At 61.6% G+C, this 16,727-nt stretch overlaps 1 protein-coding gene across 1 annotated transcript in view; it reads right to left on the bottom strand.

The window, feature by feature from the left end:
- KCNN3 (potassium calcium-activated channel subfamily N member 3) overlaps positions 1–16,727 on the bottom strand; it is a 121,731-nt gene that overhangs the window by 51,094 nt on the left and 53,910 nt on the right. Inside the window, 1 exon segment of the mRNA XM_042975676.1 lies at positions 1,080–1,498. Coding sequence (XP_042831610.1) covers positions 1,080–1,498 — 419 coding nt within the window.

Raw genomic sequence — 16,727 nt, 5'->3', positions numbered from 1 at the left:
TCGGTGGGCCGTTCAACGCCAAATAAAAGGCAACAGAGTACTTTGCAAACTACGTGCTTTTTTTTGAGTCAAAAATAGTCATGGACCCGTGGCAGGTTCAAGTTGCAATGAAACTCACTTGCAGACGTCTTGGTCCCGGTTCAGCCCATTTGCTCGTCTAAAAGCCACAGTGAGCATCACACGCACGCAGGGCTGATGCAAGGGTGTGGGAGGTTTCAGACACCTTAAAGGGCTTGGCGAACTCAATTACAGGTGTCGGAAGGCTCGGCTCCGATCAAGTAGGAAAGGAAACAGGGAAGCATGGGTCCACGTGTGGTAGGAGCTGCTTGCTTCTAATTATACGAAGAGGCCATGAAATTCCCAGGAGTTACCGAAAGATCCCCGTTACGACTGATTTCCACTCTCGAGGTGAGGCAGTGCATGGGCCCCACTCAGCACCGACGACAAGGCCTGGAAAGTAGGTGTTATGACCCCCGCTTGCAGGTGACAGACCTGAGGCCCAGAGAGGTACCGTGACCCGCACAACGTACAGCCAGGAGTACGATCAGGACTTTAGGGCTGGACCCAAGCCCTCCCCGCAGGACGCGCGTCCCCCCCCCACCAGGCGAGCTTGTTAACATGCAAATCCTGTCTAGTGGCTCTGGGTGAGGCCTGAGCCCCCACGTCTAACAGGTTCCCGGTGACGCGAGGCTGCCGGTCTGCGGACCGCTCGCCGCGTAGCGAGGCTCCCACAGTGCACAGTGAAAAGGGTTTCTGGGTGAATACCTTTGAGAAAGTCTGGACTCAACAAAATGAAACCAGTTTCCTTATGCCGGGACCTCCCAAAGCCTTGAAAGTGCCGGCGAGGCATCGTCAACATCCAAGAGGAAGAGACAATACGTAACTGCAAGGTGTTAGCCGCGAGGACGGGCGAGGAACGCACCGGATTCCACGCGGGTTTACAGGGGGACACCGAGGACAATGCACGCGGCACCTAGCTTACCCGGCCTGTGGTCCGGCCCCGCCCGCTCCCCGCCCCCCACCACCCCGATCCCCCGGCCTCGCTGCCGCCCCAGCCGCCGCGGAGCGCACGCGTGTACCTTTCGCAGACACGCACGGTCCAGGCGGCGATGATCCACAGCGAGATGCTGAACACCAGCAGCACGGTGCCGGGGCAGATGGTCATGAGGGTCTTCATGACGAAGCGGGTGTTGAAGTTGATTTTGTTGAGCGCCCCGATGCTGCGGGACGAGGCGTCCGTGAACAGCTTGCTGTGCAGCAGCATGACGCGGGCAATCAGGTACAGGCGCAGGAACATGGGGATGGACAGGATGATGTCCACGTCGGCCTCCGCCCGCGACGGCGTGTAGGAGAAGGCCAGGCGCGCCGTCCAGAAGAACTTGTACTCGCCGGGGACGGGGTGGATGGCGCACACCAGCATCTCCAGGCTGATGCGCAGGACGCGCTCGCAGGTCATGGCTATCCGCCAGTCGTCCGCGCCATTGTCAATCACGAAGAGCTGGGGGGGGCAGAGAGCGCGTTAGAGGGGCCAGGGCTCGCCTGGGGCCTCCGGGGAAGGGCCGCGAAGGGGAAGAAGAGGCCCTCGTTTATATTCACAACAGGACGCTGGGCCCCTGCCAGGCCCTCGAGGGGACGCGGAGAGGAAAAGGTGTTTCCTACGCGAGCGAACTCCCAAGGCTGGTGTAGACGCCCGTCCCCGGCAGAGGAGGGATGCCAAGGGCAGCCAGCACCTTGTCCCCACGACGCAGCAGAGTGTTCGCGTGGGGGCCCTAGAGCCAAACTGGCTGGGTCCGGACCCTGAGCCCAACACTAACCAGCACTGGGATCCTGGGGACGTTAGTGAGCCTCACTGTGCCTCAGTTTCTTCATCCGGGGACCAGACAGCACCTGCTATGCAGCCACCACTGGGAGGCTGTGACGGATTAGCCTACGCGACAGGCTTGGCCCCGAGCCGGCACCCAGGAAGCGTTAGCGGTTAGGACTCCGGGCACCACAGACGGACGGGGTCCCGCCTTTCTGTAAAATGAGGGTTGGGCCCAGTGATGGCTGCGGACCTTGGGGCCCTCCCCCGGCTTGAAGGGGAGATTCCTGCTGCCGTGTGGCTGGGCCTGGCTGGCGCTGGGGTTCACATGTGGGGATGTCACATATGGGGATGGCCCTGGCCCCGTTCTCAAGGACCGTCCCGCCTGAGGATGCGAGGTTAAACAGAACAGCTCGGTCGGAGCGCAGCCTCCGCAAGGGGCACCGGGAGAGGGCGCTGAGCCCAGCCGCGAGCCGGGACTCCCCTCCCGCCTCCCCCAGGGCAGCCGAGCAGGGGGCTCCCAGACGTAGGTTTCCACCGTCCCCAGACACAGAAAGGCCCTAGTGGCTGCTCTGTGGGTGCCCTCTGCTCCTAAGTGCCACCGACAGGCCACGCCATGGCCGTGTGACTGCTGGCCAGACTCTTCCCACACACAACGAAAACCATCCACCTGTGACAACCAGCGTCGGGTTACCATAGAAACTGGGGTTCACCGTGGGCAGGAGCTGAGGCAGTGAGTGGCAGACCTCCCTGACTCCCCGGTGGGGAGGGAGACGGGACGCCAGCCGCTGGCTCTGCCCGGCTTGACAGGAAGGTGCCGGCCCCCCCACCGGGGGGTACCACGTGCCCCTCAAGGGCCTGCTGGTGTCAGTTTCCCAGGGGGGGGGCAGTGGGGGTCGAGGCCAGTGAGCGGCACTGGAGTGTCTACACCCAGTTATTAGCTGTGTGACCTCAGGCAGGTCAGACCGCTTCTCTGAGCCTGTCTCCACGTCTGTCCCGGGACTGTTAGTGTTGACCCTGCCCGCCTCGGGGGGCCAGCGTCGGGATCCAGTAAGACGGATGATACGAGGAAGTGTGCATCAGCAACCTCTCCACATACGTGAGGCATCCAGGTGGCCGGCCCGGGGGTGGGGGGGGGTGGGAGGGGCACTCACACACGGCGTGGGGGAGCGATGGACGGATGGACGGACGGCCATTCCCAGCTGCAGACTGAGAGCCTCTGCCAGATGGGGCTCCAGTGCAGGGACCCACAGGCTGCAGGGTGGCCAGTGTGTCCCAGGAGATCCCACTGCTGTCCCCCATGAGGACACCCTCACGCCCACTCCCATCTGACCCCTGGAGCCCCAGGACGGCCTCGCTGCTCCCAGACTTAGGAAGGACCCCACCCTGCCACGTTCTCCCTCAACTTCCTCCACGGCCCTTACAAACTGCAGATCTTGGGGCGCGTGGGGGGCTCAGTCAGTTAAGCATCTGACTCCTGATCTCGGCTGAGGTCATGATCTCACGGTCTGTGGGATCGAGCCCCACGTCGAATGCTGTGCTGACAGCATGGAGCCTGCTTGGGACCTTGCCCTTCCCCTGCTCGCGCACGCTCTCTCTCAAAATACATACATAAACTTAAATAAAATAACAAATTGCAGATCTCAGTATGTGCCCGTCATGTTTCCTCGGTCCTTGTGGGTCTCTCCCCCTGGGACGCTAGAACTGCTCGGACAGTTTGCTAAGGACACCCCTGCCCGGGGCCATCCAGACCAAGCAGATCTGGAGCTCTAAGTGTGAGGCCCCAGCATTGGGTGTTTTCTTCGAGCTCCCCAGCCGACCGGAGTGTCACCGGGCCGGGGGTCTGGCGATCACAGCGGGAACTCCAGAGGGACAGGGGCTGTGTCCTCCGTGTTCCCTGTGACGCCTCTGTGCCCAGCCCAGCTCCTCACATAAACCAGGTGTTTGATGACTGCTTTCCGTGGGGGCCGGCGTGGCTGAGCTCTCCCCTCGGGCTGGGTCTCCTCCTCTGAGGACTGAGGGGCAGGTCAGATGGTCCCCTGTCTGGCTTGGCCCTCCCACCTCTCTCTCCTCCAGAGCCTGGGTAGACGGCCACTGGGGCGAAGGGTGTGCAGGGAGGGGACCGTGTCTCCAGCACCTGGGTGGGTGGTCACTGGGACGTCGGTGACTGAAGGGTGTGGGGGGGGGGGCAGACCATGTCGAATGGAAAAGCGCAATGTCTCTCGCTGACCACCCGGAGCGGAAGTCCCCATGAGAAACTCACTCCTAAGCCTGAGACCAATGAAATACCTAACGATTCATCCGACGCCGTGGGAAGGACACCCGCCGATGCCCAGGGGTGGTCCAATCTGGAACAAAGTGTCCCAGGTGAACTTCAAGCCCAGAAAGTTCTGGAGCCAATCTGGAACCAGGATCTCAAGCAGCATGGACCAGAGGGGTGAGGACCCTCCTCCCCTGAGCCCCAGCCACGCACCCTGGTTCCGGGGCAGCCTCTGTGCCCCGAGGATGCGGACGTGGGGGCCCTCGAGGTCTGCTCTGGGCAGCCATGGGGCAGAGGCCTTGGAGGCCCGTCCAGGCTGACCGTGAGCGCCCTCCCACGGTCGCCCCAAACACCAGCCACGTTGTCCCAGATGCTGAGAGCTCCTGTCCCCGAGGTAAGGGTGACCTGGGACCAGCGAGCAGCGCCCTGACTCGAGTCCGCTCCACACGTGACCCTCTGCCACCCGAGCAGCGGATCTAGAGCCCAGAGGACACGCAGCCGTTCCTGCCACCCCGACACCTTCAGTACAACCCCGACAACACGGAGCAGTTAGTGAGAGCCGACCACAGACGTGCAGCGGGGCCCCTGAGCCGGTGACCGCGGCCGAGCGCGGGGCACTCGCGGAGCCTCCAGCGGGCCCGAACCATCTCCCGTGAAGCCCGTTTGCTAACGAGATGTGGATGCTGTCCCGTAATGTTCTGGACGCCGTACGGCGAGTGACAGACAGAGCGGCCGCGTGGGGAGAGGCGGTTGCCAGTGCGTCGTCTGCTGACCCTCGTGGCCTCGTGGCTGAGCGCCACGGCCTCTGGCCACGCATCACGAGGGGGGCCGTCTCACACACTCCCAGCCCAAGAAACGACCCACACTCAAAATTCCCAGTATGATTTCTACCGAATGCACGGGACCTTCACGGCACGGTGAAGTCAGACCAGTGGGCGCGTGACCTCGGGCACAGCAGGCACATGCTCAGAGAGCGACGGCAAACGCTTTCCCACACGGAGAAGGGGACGCCGGGCGGCGGTGCGGTTACGACCCGGCCGGTGGCAACCATTTCACAACGTAGATGTGAAACGTGTGTGATTTTATTTGTCAATCATTCCTCAACACAAAAGAGCCAGGCAGGCGAGGACACAGCGGGCACCTAAATATGGGTCCGACATTCGCCCAGGAACCGGCTTGTGACCTCAGACAGCCCCAGCACAGAGAGGCAGGATGGGGAGCCTCTGCGGAAGCTTCTGGAGCGAGGCGGGCCTGGCAGAGCCTGGAAGGCCTGTGTCAGGCAAACCCGGGATGGCCACATTCCTCCCGTCCCCCTCGTACCACCAGCCCTCCCCCCACCCCCCCCAGCCTGCATCCTCACACAGGGCTCTGCCTCTCCTCCCAGGGGAGGTGGCTGTTCCCCAGCCCGGAGGGAATCCCAGCTGGGCCGCAGCCTTGCTGTGGCCTCGGGACATTAGACGCAGCAGCGGAGGGAGAAGGGGCGCAGCGGGGCACCGCCTGCAGGGAAGCCCGTCCAGACTGCTGAACCGTGCCTCACTCAGCCGGCTGGACGGAAGGGTCCCGCAACTCGCCCGCCCGCCCAACACTTGCCTCCTCCTGCCACGGCCCAGAAGGCACCGCCGCACCCCTCCCGCCCTGCATGCCGGCCTGGCCTGTCGAGCATCTGGGCGCCTCTCCGGGGAGGGGACCCTGACGAGGGCACTCCCGCTTCCCGCACCTCTACCCCATCCCGCGGACGCGGCAGGTCACGTATCCGACAGTAGCTCAGAACCTTCAGGAAGCTGCTGTGTACGTGGTGCAGGATCCCGCCTGCTAAGTGCTTCCCACGTGCGAGCCTGAGTCAAAGAACAAGGGCAAGTCGGAACTTACCGGGTGTGCAGGGGAGAAAAAGTGCAGGCAGCTTGGGGACAGTGACTCTTGCCGGCAAATCTGGGGGGTAAACCGATGAGCGGGCAACGAGCAAAGAGGTCAGTGTGAGCGTTCTTGCACTGAACGGCCAGTTAGACATAGAAAACACCCAATCTATGTTGTTTATGGGGGCGCCTGGGGGGCTCAGTCGGTTAAGCATCTGACTTCGGGGTCAGGTCATGATCTCACAGTTCGTGAGTTCGAGCCCCTTGTCGAGCTCTGTGCTGACAGCCGGGAGCCTGGATCCTGTTTTGGATTCTGTGTCTCCTGCTCTGCCCCTCCCCCGCGCTCGCTTGCTCTCTCTCTCTCAAAAAATAAACATTAAAAAAAATTTCTTTTCATAAAAAAAAGAAAACGCCCTATCTCCATTGTTTATGATTCTCCAGAAACACTCGCATTTTAGCTGTGGCTCTCGGTGCAGCACAGACAGCTGTGTGTGCAAAGCCGGCGGGATCCTCCCGGACGCAGCCCTGCCTCGGCGAGACCATCCCCACGCTTCCCTCTGAGAGCCGCTCCCAGAGTCGCCAGGCCGCTCACTGGCTCCGGCAGCCCGACTCTGCAGGGCCGTCCGGTCACCCCAGGACCCCAGTCCCTGCGGCGCCCGAACCCACAGGTGCTTCTGGCCGCAGGGCCCGGACGGGCGGTCTGGACAAGCGGCGGATCCCAGAGGCTCCGGAGTCTCCCCGACACAGCAGGACCCCGCCAGCCAGGCCCGGGAGCCCCTGCCCTTCCATCCAAGGCACACAGGGGACCAGCCTGTTGTGTTTGGAGGTGATTCACCGGATTCACCAGCTCCCCCATTCTACTCGGAAAGGCCGAGGTCTTTCAGTTGCTTTATGTGAGCAACACCTTTCATCAAAATGCTCTCAGCTATTGGGGGAGATCCTGCTTAGACGTTTTCTTACTAACCTGGCAAACTTTGATTCTCGTGCAAGTATGAATTTTTATTTTTATTTATTTATTTTTTAATATTTTCATGTTTATTTATGAGAGAGAGAGAGAGAGAGAGAGAGACAGCATGAGCGAGGGAGGGGCAGAGACGGGGGAGACACAGAAGCCGAAGCAGGCTCCAGGCTCCCAGCTGTCAGCACAGAGCCCGACGCGGGGCTCGAACTCACAGACCGCGAGATCGTGACCTGGGCTGAAGTTGGATGTTTAACTGACTGAGCCACCCAGGCGCCCCTGAATTTTTTTTAATTAAAGGAGAGAAAGCACAAAAGGCTTTTTGTGTTCTCTGCTGTTCTCCCTCTAGAAGAAAAACTCCATGGAGATTTTCACCATTTAAAAAAAATATATGCAGAACAAAAGCAAAAGAAAGAAACTAAAAATTTTCTTAAAATCTAGTAATAATAATATATTATGTAAAAAATATATATATATATTTTTTTTTAAATCCTAGAGCATATATTATGCACGTATACCAGTACTATGGGGGTTTCCATGGAAACAACATCACAAGTCCTGTAATACCTAATTAGGTTTCCCCAAGGACAAGAACTGATTGCCAGGGGTGAAATGCATGTCCGGGTTTGCAGGGATGGTTAACATAAACCTCCCTTCAGTAAACGTGCCGCGGACCTGCCGAAGAAAGGGACGAGGGGAGCGAAGGCATATCAAATGTACCTCTGAGAGAGGCCAGCTCGTTCGGGGACGGCCAGAAAGGTCTGCCCCCACTGCCACCAAGACTCAGTGGCCGGGGGACGCCCTAGGCGGCTCTGCGTCGAAGAAGGAATCCTCCCCATCTCACACCGTCGTGACCGACTGAGTCAAGGGATGCCGGGCCACGTGTGAAGTCCCACGGTGGCTCTCCAGCCCTGCCGGGCCAGCGTCGCCCCTGGTGCCGCTCCATGGGGCAGAGTCTACCCCCGGTCTCCTGCCAGGTGCATGAGAGCCCACGGGGACTCCTGAGCCTGAAGTTTGCTTGGGACGGTCCGAGACCGGTGGTGACCAGGAATCCTTCCTGTCCCCAGTTCTCAGAGAATGAAAGCCAGTCCCAGCATTTGAGGGCACAAGTAATCTTCACTCACACAACGAGAACGTCTTCACCCCCGACACGATACCACTGGGAATGAGCATTTAGTCACTGACTATCCATGCACGTCCTCGTCCCTCTCTGGTCCTCGGATCCCTCCTCTGTGACACGGACGGGTGGGTCCATTTGTGATTTTCCATTTTCTCCCAGACATGGAATCGTTTCTTCCAATGAGATTTTTCATATAAGTCCAATATGGGGAAGAGATCAACTCAGAGCTGTTTAGGGTAGCGGTAGGGGAGGGGGTTGAGGCATCCACGAGAGTCCTCCGGCTGGGGCATCGGGGAGGGCGGCGAGGGGCGTTCGAGGGGCTCAGGGCCGGGGCTGGTGCCTGTGCCGAGGCCACCCCGGGCCCGAAAGCTAGGGGTCTGTCCACAGTCCTGTCTGGGGCATGTATCTACGGCAGCAGCGGCTGTGTTTTCTGGATTGTCCCCAGGTTAGGCCAACAGGACCCTGCCACTCCATTGTCTCAGCTGGCCTGTCCTACCTCCGCCCACCTTCTATGGCAGCCCCAGGCCTCCAGACTTGCTCTGAAGGGGTTTCTGCAGGCAACAGCCGTGAGAAGGGGTCCAGGGGCCAATGTCTGGGAAGGTCTCCTGGAGATTCACTGTGCTTATTTGCATACGAAAGTTTCTGAGACTCTAAAGAAACCTGCTCAGCTTTGAGCGGTGGTTTCCCACCTATGTGACCATGACTCTGGTTTGGGGGGAGTGGTGCTCAAGATGGACTTGGAAAGGCGGGGTGCAGGTGCTGAGGGGCGCCCCCAGACACCCACACTCGCGTGGCCCGGGACAGCGCGGCCGCGAGCTCGCCGGGGCCTCCGTCCGCCCTCCCGTCAGCCAGGCACGTCCACGGGCTCTGAGGAATTCTACTCAAAGCGGCACCGGGCGCTCACTCAGCGGCAGGCACCGCTCTGGCCGCTCCACGGACACCAGCTTCTCCAACCCCCGGGACAACCGCGTGGGACGGGCCCCATTATTATCGAATTAAAGATGAGGAAACTGAGGCCTGAGTTAGCGACACGCCCAAGGTCACACAGCCGGAAAGTGGTGGGGCTTCTAAGCCGTCTGGCTCCAGGGTCCAGGTGGATTAGCTTTCCACCTGCTGCCGTAACAAATTAGCACAAAGTTCATGACTTAAAACATGTTCTGCTCTTCTGGTTCTGGAGGCCGGAAGCCTGAAATCGGCCTCGCTGGACGGAAGCCACGGCCGTGGGCAGGGCTGGCTTCTGCTGGGCTCCGCACCCCCAGGGGATGTCCCCCACCCCTCGCTTCCTCTCCCGTCACCGGTTCTCCTCCTTTTATGAGGACACGTATGATTACGTTCAGGGTCCCCCCGGGAAAATGCGGCATTTATCTCCCTGCCTCGAGATCCCGAGTTTGGCCCCATCTGCAAAGTCCTTCTGCCACACGAGGTGATATTCGCCGACCCCGGGGACCAGGCCCCCGATCCTCTGGGGGGCCGTATTCAGCCTGTCACACCATGCTTTCAGCCACTGTGCTACACCAGCCTAATTTCCTAAACAATTCTGGGAGGATGTTGCCGTTAACCCTATTCTAGAGATCAGAAGGCCAGGTCTCTGAGAAGTCAGTGAGCCGGCAGGGGTCACCCAGACGGCAAAGGTCGCAGCCACAACACAAGCGGGGCCTGCGTCTGCCGCTGGGGGGCTCGGGGCGCACAGGCCCCTGGGGGCTCCGAGCAGGTGCTGTTTTTGTTGCCCCCGGAAACCTGACGAGGGCTCTCGATCCGCCGAACCCACGAGATGCGCGGACACTCCACCGTTTGCGGATCCTCTCCGGGGTTCGCGGGCACCGGGTCGAGAAACGTCGCTCTCGAAAGCAAGATCTCGGAGAGGTATTTGCGCCCCATGTTCACTGTAGTTTACTCCCAGCGGCCAAAGATGGAAGGGGTGGCCCCAGGGCCTGTGTCAGCGGACAAGCGGACGAGGAAAACGGGCTGCGTACAGAAGATCACTCAGCTGTATGAGGAAGGCGCCGACTCTGGCCCGTGCCACAGCACGCGTGGGCCCGAGGACACTGTGCTAAGCCAGACACGCCTGCCACAGAAAGATAAACCCCACCATGCCACTTACGTGAGGCCCGTAGAGTCGTGCAACTCGTAGAGACGGAAAGTAGGTGGCGGTCCCAGGGGTGGGAGGAGGGGGACGGAGTTTCAGTTTTGCAGGAAGAAGGTTCTGGAGACGGACGGCGGTGCCGGTTGTACAACACATGAAAACGTACCTAACAGCCCTGAAATGTGCACTTAGGACGGGAAATTCTGTGTTGCGTGTTTACCACAGTGTTTTAAAAAGGAACGCTTGCTTAATCCGAGCGTCCACGCGGGGAGCGGTCACGTCTGTCCCTCCTGTGGCCGGTGGGAGGAGGGGGCTCCACGGCCCTGCGCCTGTCGCTGCTGACCGCTGGCCCCTCTAGAAGCCCCGCAGCGTGGGGATCGAACAGCCAGCCCAAGCGTAGTCAGAAACAAGCACGGTGAAAGCACCGAGGACAGGCAGGAGGAGGCGGCAGGACGAGAGTCCAGCTGCTCATGTGGCAGAGAATGGTTCACAGGAACCTCTGAAGGGAGCGCGGGCGCCCGTGCGCATTTTGCCAAGAACCTGAAGGCCCTCTGACTTGGTAGCGACCACGCCACGCACGGCCCTCCCGCGGCCATGCACACGGCTCTGGGCAGTGCTGTCCCCGCCGCCAAGTGAGTGGGGTTATGAGATACCTGAGGATTTTTTTAAACTTCTCTGCTGTCTGCAGGAATCCAGAAGGAAGAGCCAGACCCGCTCCAAGACTCACGTCCCCTCGGGCACCGGGCCAGCCTCTCGGATAGCAACCCACCTGCCAGCCTGTCTAAGAACATCCTGTCCGGGGAAGCATCCTTCCACGGGGCCAGGGGGCAGCATGGGAAACAGCGTGATGCAAGAAAATCCGTGCCAGCGCGGCAGGTGGAGGGGAACGACCAGCGGGGGTGGGGGGGGTCCCGGGGGTCAGCGCTGAGCGGGGCAGAGGGGAAGGACCAGTGGGGGCTAGGGGGGTACCGGAGGTCAGCCCCGAATGGGGCGGAGGCACAGGGGCATGACGGTAAGTCCCGTCTGCGCTGTGGCATGAATAGGTGTCCTCACTGCAGGGATCTGGAAGGGGAACAAAGGGCCGCGACATGGCTGACGGGTGTCCCTCTGAGGCCCAGCTCGTCCCCTCCCTGCGCCCCTGCCCTGCTTCTGCAGCCACGCCACATCCTCTCCCCTTACCAGGGAGGTGTGTTAAGTGGCCTTTCATCCAGCGACAGAAGGAGGTGGGCTCTCAGTGGAGCCCAGTCTATAAATATAGGGTAACAATAGGAACCAGAATGTTCCACAGGAAAGCGGCATGCCTCGCCCTCCCCACACAGAGCACGGAAGATTTTCACAGGGATTTCTGTGCACGTCCTTCCCAATTACAGTCCCGGAAAGGCAATGGCAAGCTGGTGAGTTTATTCAGGTGATATCCGTGAGACACAGTTCTCTTTAAAAGGAAAGGAAATCTGCATGTTTTGTTATACCCATCCTTCGTTCCGTTTTAACTGGTCCCTGAGAGGCTTTAACTACAGCAAGAGGGATTTTGGCCAAACCTTGCACAGGAAGGGGAGCCCGGGGTGGGGAGGGAAGGGGGGGGGTTGAAGAAATCCGCCCCCCAGGGAAGTATTTTCTAAGCAGAATCCCGACCCATCCATCTGGGAAAGGAAGTCCTCTCCGGTCTGTTTTGATGGAGTCGCCTTCTCTTGCCTGTGATCCAGGGAGAAGTTTGACGTTTCTCTATCCCTGAAGGGGTCTCTGCGTGCACGTGAGCACTCGCGCGTGCACACACACACACACACACACACACACACCGGATCAAGGGCAGCTCCTCGGCCCCGCACCAAGAGCAGGAAGCCCCCAACCCCAGACCATCCCACGAGGGAGCAAGCACCCCGAAGCCAGTCTGCCCATTCCAAACGGAGACGGACGGTTCCAGAAGAAAGGGCTGTTTAAAAGCTGTAATAAATCATGTGCCCCGTGAGGTGTCAGACATGCAAACCAGCGAACGCAAAGTCAGAATTGCAAGAGAAGCCGGGTTTTCAGCCACCAGCAGCCGCCCGGTTCCTTCTGGCCTCAGCACAGGCCCAGGGCCGCGCCAAGCAGTGCGCCCCCGCGGCCGGGGTCCCGCCTGTCTGCCGCTTACAGAGGGGATCCACCTGGATCCCCATCCCTGCCCCTGCAGCAGAGGGGAAGGGAGAGGGCCGTGGGGGCTGGGGCGGGAAAGGCACCCGAGGGTGTGAGGCTTACAGGCTGGGATTGGCAGACCCCTGTGAAAGGCAGAAACCACGTGACTGGGTCAGCAGTTACTAGCGTAGACCCCGACTTTTCAATGACTCGTTAATAATACTTAAAGTAAAGGAAGAATGCACCAAATCAGTACTCAGTCTTGTAACTTATTCAAGAGGCTGGGAACTACCCCCGAGGGTTAAAGGGCGGGGGCTGAGACACAATCCGGAGGAACGGCCGGCCAGCGCCAGACCCCAGCTCCGCCCGGGGGCCCCACGAGGCTTCGGTGCCCCCACCCCCGCCCCCCGGGCACGGAGGGGGCACAGTGCCAGGAGCTGCAGACGCGGAGCTCGGTGCTGCTCAGGGCCTTCCGCGGTGCAGGTGACCACAGGTGGCCCGCTCAGGGCCTGCCGACCGGGGCCGGCCCTCTTCCTCCGCAGCCACCCCCGCCCCCTGCCGGTCCCGTCCCTCCTCGCTCCCTCCACTTTGCCACACTGGCCGCCTCTCAGGCCGGCGAGCTTTCCCCCGGACACGCGGGGTCTGCGCGTGCTGCTCCCTCAGCTGAGAACGCCCTTCCCTTCACTCCGCGCCAGGTCGGTGGCTCTCTGTCCCCGCCAGCCAGGGCCACCCGGCTGCTCGTGGCGCGTGCGCGCTTCCAGTCTCCTGGTTATTTGTGCAGCTACGAGACGGAGGCCAGGAGGCCGTCAGCCGCTGGCGGGCGGGGCCCACAGCCGAACCTGCCTCCGGGGTCCCCCCCGCGACGCCAGGTGCTTAGTGAAGAAGTCGATGGGCGAGAAAGCGCCTTCGGGGGCTGCCCGGCGGGAAGGACACTCCGTCCTGTGGAACCGGGCCCGGTGGCGCGGGACCCCACAGCCGGCCCTGCTCCCGCGTGGCCCCGCGAGGACTCTGGGAAGACACCTGAGCTCCTGTGGAAGGAACACCGGCGTCACTTAGTCACGTCGGCTCTGCAAGTGCCAGGCCCGCGGCCTGTCGTGTGTCACCAGCCCCCTCTGGGGACACAGCCGCAGCCGGGTCCCCGCAGCCCACAGCTCTGCAAGGAGCCCTTACGGCAGTGGCTGAGGTGGACACCACCTCGGGTCACTCGTAGAACACTCTCTGAAACGCCGCCCGTGGACTTCGGGAGAAGGACATGCCAACGTGTCCGGGGGACAGGGCACCGCATCCCTGAGGCCTCGGGGCCTGTGCAGCTCTCGGCTGAACAAACGCGGAAGCCCCTGAACAGTCACCTTTGAAATCTGGGAGCCCCGTCCCCTCCCTGACCGGCGTCGGCCGGAAGAGGTGGCCGCCCCAGGCTGACCCCCTGACCCCCTGAGAGGGCGTCCTGGGTACACGCACGGGGATGTGTGAGAAAGGGGACACGGCAGAACCACCTCTGTGGTGACGGTGGTGAGGCCCCGTCTACTGACCACACTGGAAAGAGGCCGGGCCCTCCCAGCTGACATCTGGAAGGAAGTTGTATATAATTTACTCGATTGCCAAACATTCGGCGACACGCGTCTTCTCTGAGACACTGGATAAGGCACTGGGGGGGAGGTGTGCGGCTCAGGGAGGCCGGAGCCTCGAGGGACAGTCACCCAGACACAAGCATCGCACCCAAGAGGCACAGGGGGTGTGTTTGCGGGAGGCCCGGGCTCTGCAAGGGGGAGGGCAGGCTGGAGAGTGAGCCAGGCGAGGAGGGGCGGTGGGAGCAAAGGTGCAGAGCCGGGGCGCAGCAGGGCCGGGGACGTGGGGGGGCCGGCACTGCATTCAGGGAGGGAAGGGCACGGCCGGACGTGACTGCGGAGCAGGGCAGGGCCAGGCCGCCGCCGCCTCGCTGGGAGATGGTGGTCCAAGGACAGTGAGGCGCTGCTGAGGTCAGACGCGTGTGTCTGTCGGATTCCTCGCGGCGACGCAGGGGGGCTGGGGGTGGGAGGGAGGCGAGGAGGCGGGGTGCCAGCAACGGGGAGACGGGCGGACATCGTGAACGCCCCCGTCAAAAAGTATTTTCTCTTAGAAGATGCTCACTCAGCAATGACAGAGAGCTCATGTACGCTTGAGTGCCCCCAGGACGCTTTCCCTGGCCTCCACCCCGCCCCCCGCCTCCACCCACCCCCCACCCCCAGCCTCCACCACCCCCCACCTCCACCCCCCTCCCGTCTCCGCACCCCCCCACCTCCACACACACACCGCCCCCCCGCGGCCTCCACACTCCCCTGCCTCCACACCCCCCCTCCAGCCTCCACCCCACCCCCGCCCTCCATCCCCCCTCCCATCTCCGCATCCCCCCCCACGCCTCCAACCCTGCCCCCGCCTCCACCACCCCCCACCCCCCCACCTCCACACCCCCTCCGGCCTCCACCCCCAGGCCTCCACCGGTATCTGATCCTCCCCCCTGCTGGCCTCCACTGCTCTTTGTTGTTGGTCGGTCTGCAACGCATTACGTGAGGAGCGTCCACCCCGCCCCCTGTCTGCGATCGGCCGGCCGATCGGCCGAGGGCAGCACCCGCCTTGCACACTGCTCTAAATTCCACCTGCCAGGCCTGGTGCCCGCCATGCCGCTGACACCCAACCACACACACGCGTGCTTTTGTGCACACACAGATGTGCAGGTGTAATTTTTAATTGCGTCAACAATTTAGGTGCAGCCACTGCCCGGCTACAATTCATCTGTCCACAAAGACTCAGTGAACTGAGTGCAAATTCGCAGTTTGGGGGACGAGTCACGACTCGAGACCTGCTGTGTCCATAAAGCCGTGGGTTCAGAGGTGTGTGAGGCGGGGGCCCCGGGGGAGGAACGTGCCCGCCCCCCCCCCCCCCCGGGACGCTGCACAGACTCGCGCAGGTGTGCGAGCTGCTTGTCATCCAGGGCGGGACAGGACGTGGCGTCCAGAGGCACGGACCCAGCTTGTCTGACCCTACGGTTTGCTTTTGTGATGAATGGTCGGGTTTTTCAAATGAAGCTGGTGGGATCGAAACAGCCATTAAACCAGGAAATGAAAAGGGCGTTTGGGAGCTGGGACCCAGGCGTGAGCCGACCGTGCGTGCGGAAGCAGGGGCTGTTCTGCCTGCCTCGTGACGCACCCCGGACAAACTGTGACCTTAAAAAGCTGGTCTTCGACAGAGCCCGCTGGCTGCCAACGCGGCCAGTCCCACGAGAAAAGGGAGGAAGGCCGCCCGGGTTCTCACCTCATCTCTCCCAAGAGCAGGAGGCAGACGCATCCTCCCTTGGGGTCTTTCAGTGCCCGTATTCATGGTACCATATCACCATGCACGCTTCGGGCAGGGCTGTGCTGACTCCTGGAGACAAGCAAAGACGGTGGGACAGACAGAGTGGGGTTCAAATCCTCGTCCACACACCAGCTGTGCGGTCTGGGAGAGCTAATTAACCCATCTGAGACTCAGTGTCCCGAGGAGGCAATGTCGCAGTCCGCGGGGGAAGGAGGGATGGATATTGGTAGAAATAAACATCATGTCACCGAAACCACCAGCCCAAAGAGGTCTTCCTGGACACCCCACCCTCCCTGGGGCCCCATCAGCCTCCATCGCCGCCCCACTTTGTTCTCTGTCCTTGTCTCCACTGACAGGGGCCCACCCGATCCTTGTGGTGGCACACCTTCCCCACCGGACAGAAGCTGGAGGGCAGGGGTCGTACCCGTCACGTTCATTGTCGTGTCCCCAGTGCCTGGGAACGAGCGAGCACCCTTCCGAGTTCTAGTACCTGAACTTGGACGGGGAAGACAGCGCCGGGCACACAGTGGGAGCCCAAGGGCTGGTGGTCAGTCCGACCCGGACACCTGGGCGGCCCAGCGCGTGGAGCCGGCAGCCAGCTCTGGCCAGGGTCGAGTCCATAACTCGCTGTGTGGACTTGGGTGAGTCTCCTCCCCCGTGGGGCCTCAGTTTCCTCATCTGTTCAAGGAGGAGGGCGGTCTGAAGATGACCGTTGGGGACCCTCCAGCATTCCCTGGCCACACACGGACTCTGGACAGGACAGGACCCTGGGAACAGCCGGCCCCGGCGCATGTGTGACCCTCAGCTCTGCAATCCCCATGCAGGAGAAACCAGAGGCCTGGGTATGGCTGCTGGGAAGAGGTGGGTGTGGGAGGAGCCAGCAGCCGCCGGAAGCCCCCTCCCCCACTCCCTCAGCCTCACGGCCCAGCATCAGGCCTGGAGGGTCACCAAGACTTACCGGGACAGGGAAGCTCACCTCTTAGCCTTAGATCTGGCTTGAAAACCCAGGAAGGAAGTGGGGAGGCGAGGAGGGGAGGAGGGCAGGAAACAGGTGGGCATGAGCTAGCTGGTGGGGTCCTCACGGCAGCCTGGCGGTATCATTACCCCCCATTCACAGCCCAGGGGGCACTGGTAACACCCGGAAGCGGCCAGTGACAAAGCAGGAAACACAGCCGAGCCTTCACCTGGACGCTCCCCACGCGGAGCACCATGG

This window comes from Panthera tigris, chromosome F3 (genome assembly GCF_018350195.1).
Source record: "Panthera tigris isolate Pti1 chromosome F3, P.tigris_Pti1_mat1.1, whole genome shotgun sequence".
Lineage (NCBI taxonomy): Eukaryota > Metazoa > Chordata > Mammalia > Carnivora > Felidae > Panthera > Panthera tigris.
Note: the sequence above shows the minus strand (reverse complement) of the source record. Positions and strands in the feature narration are given on the sequence as shown.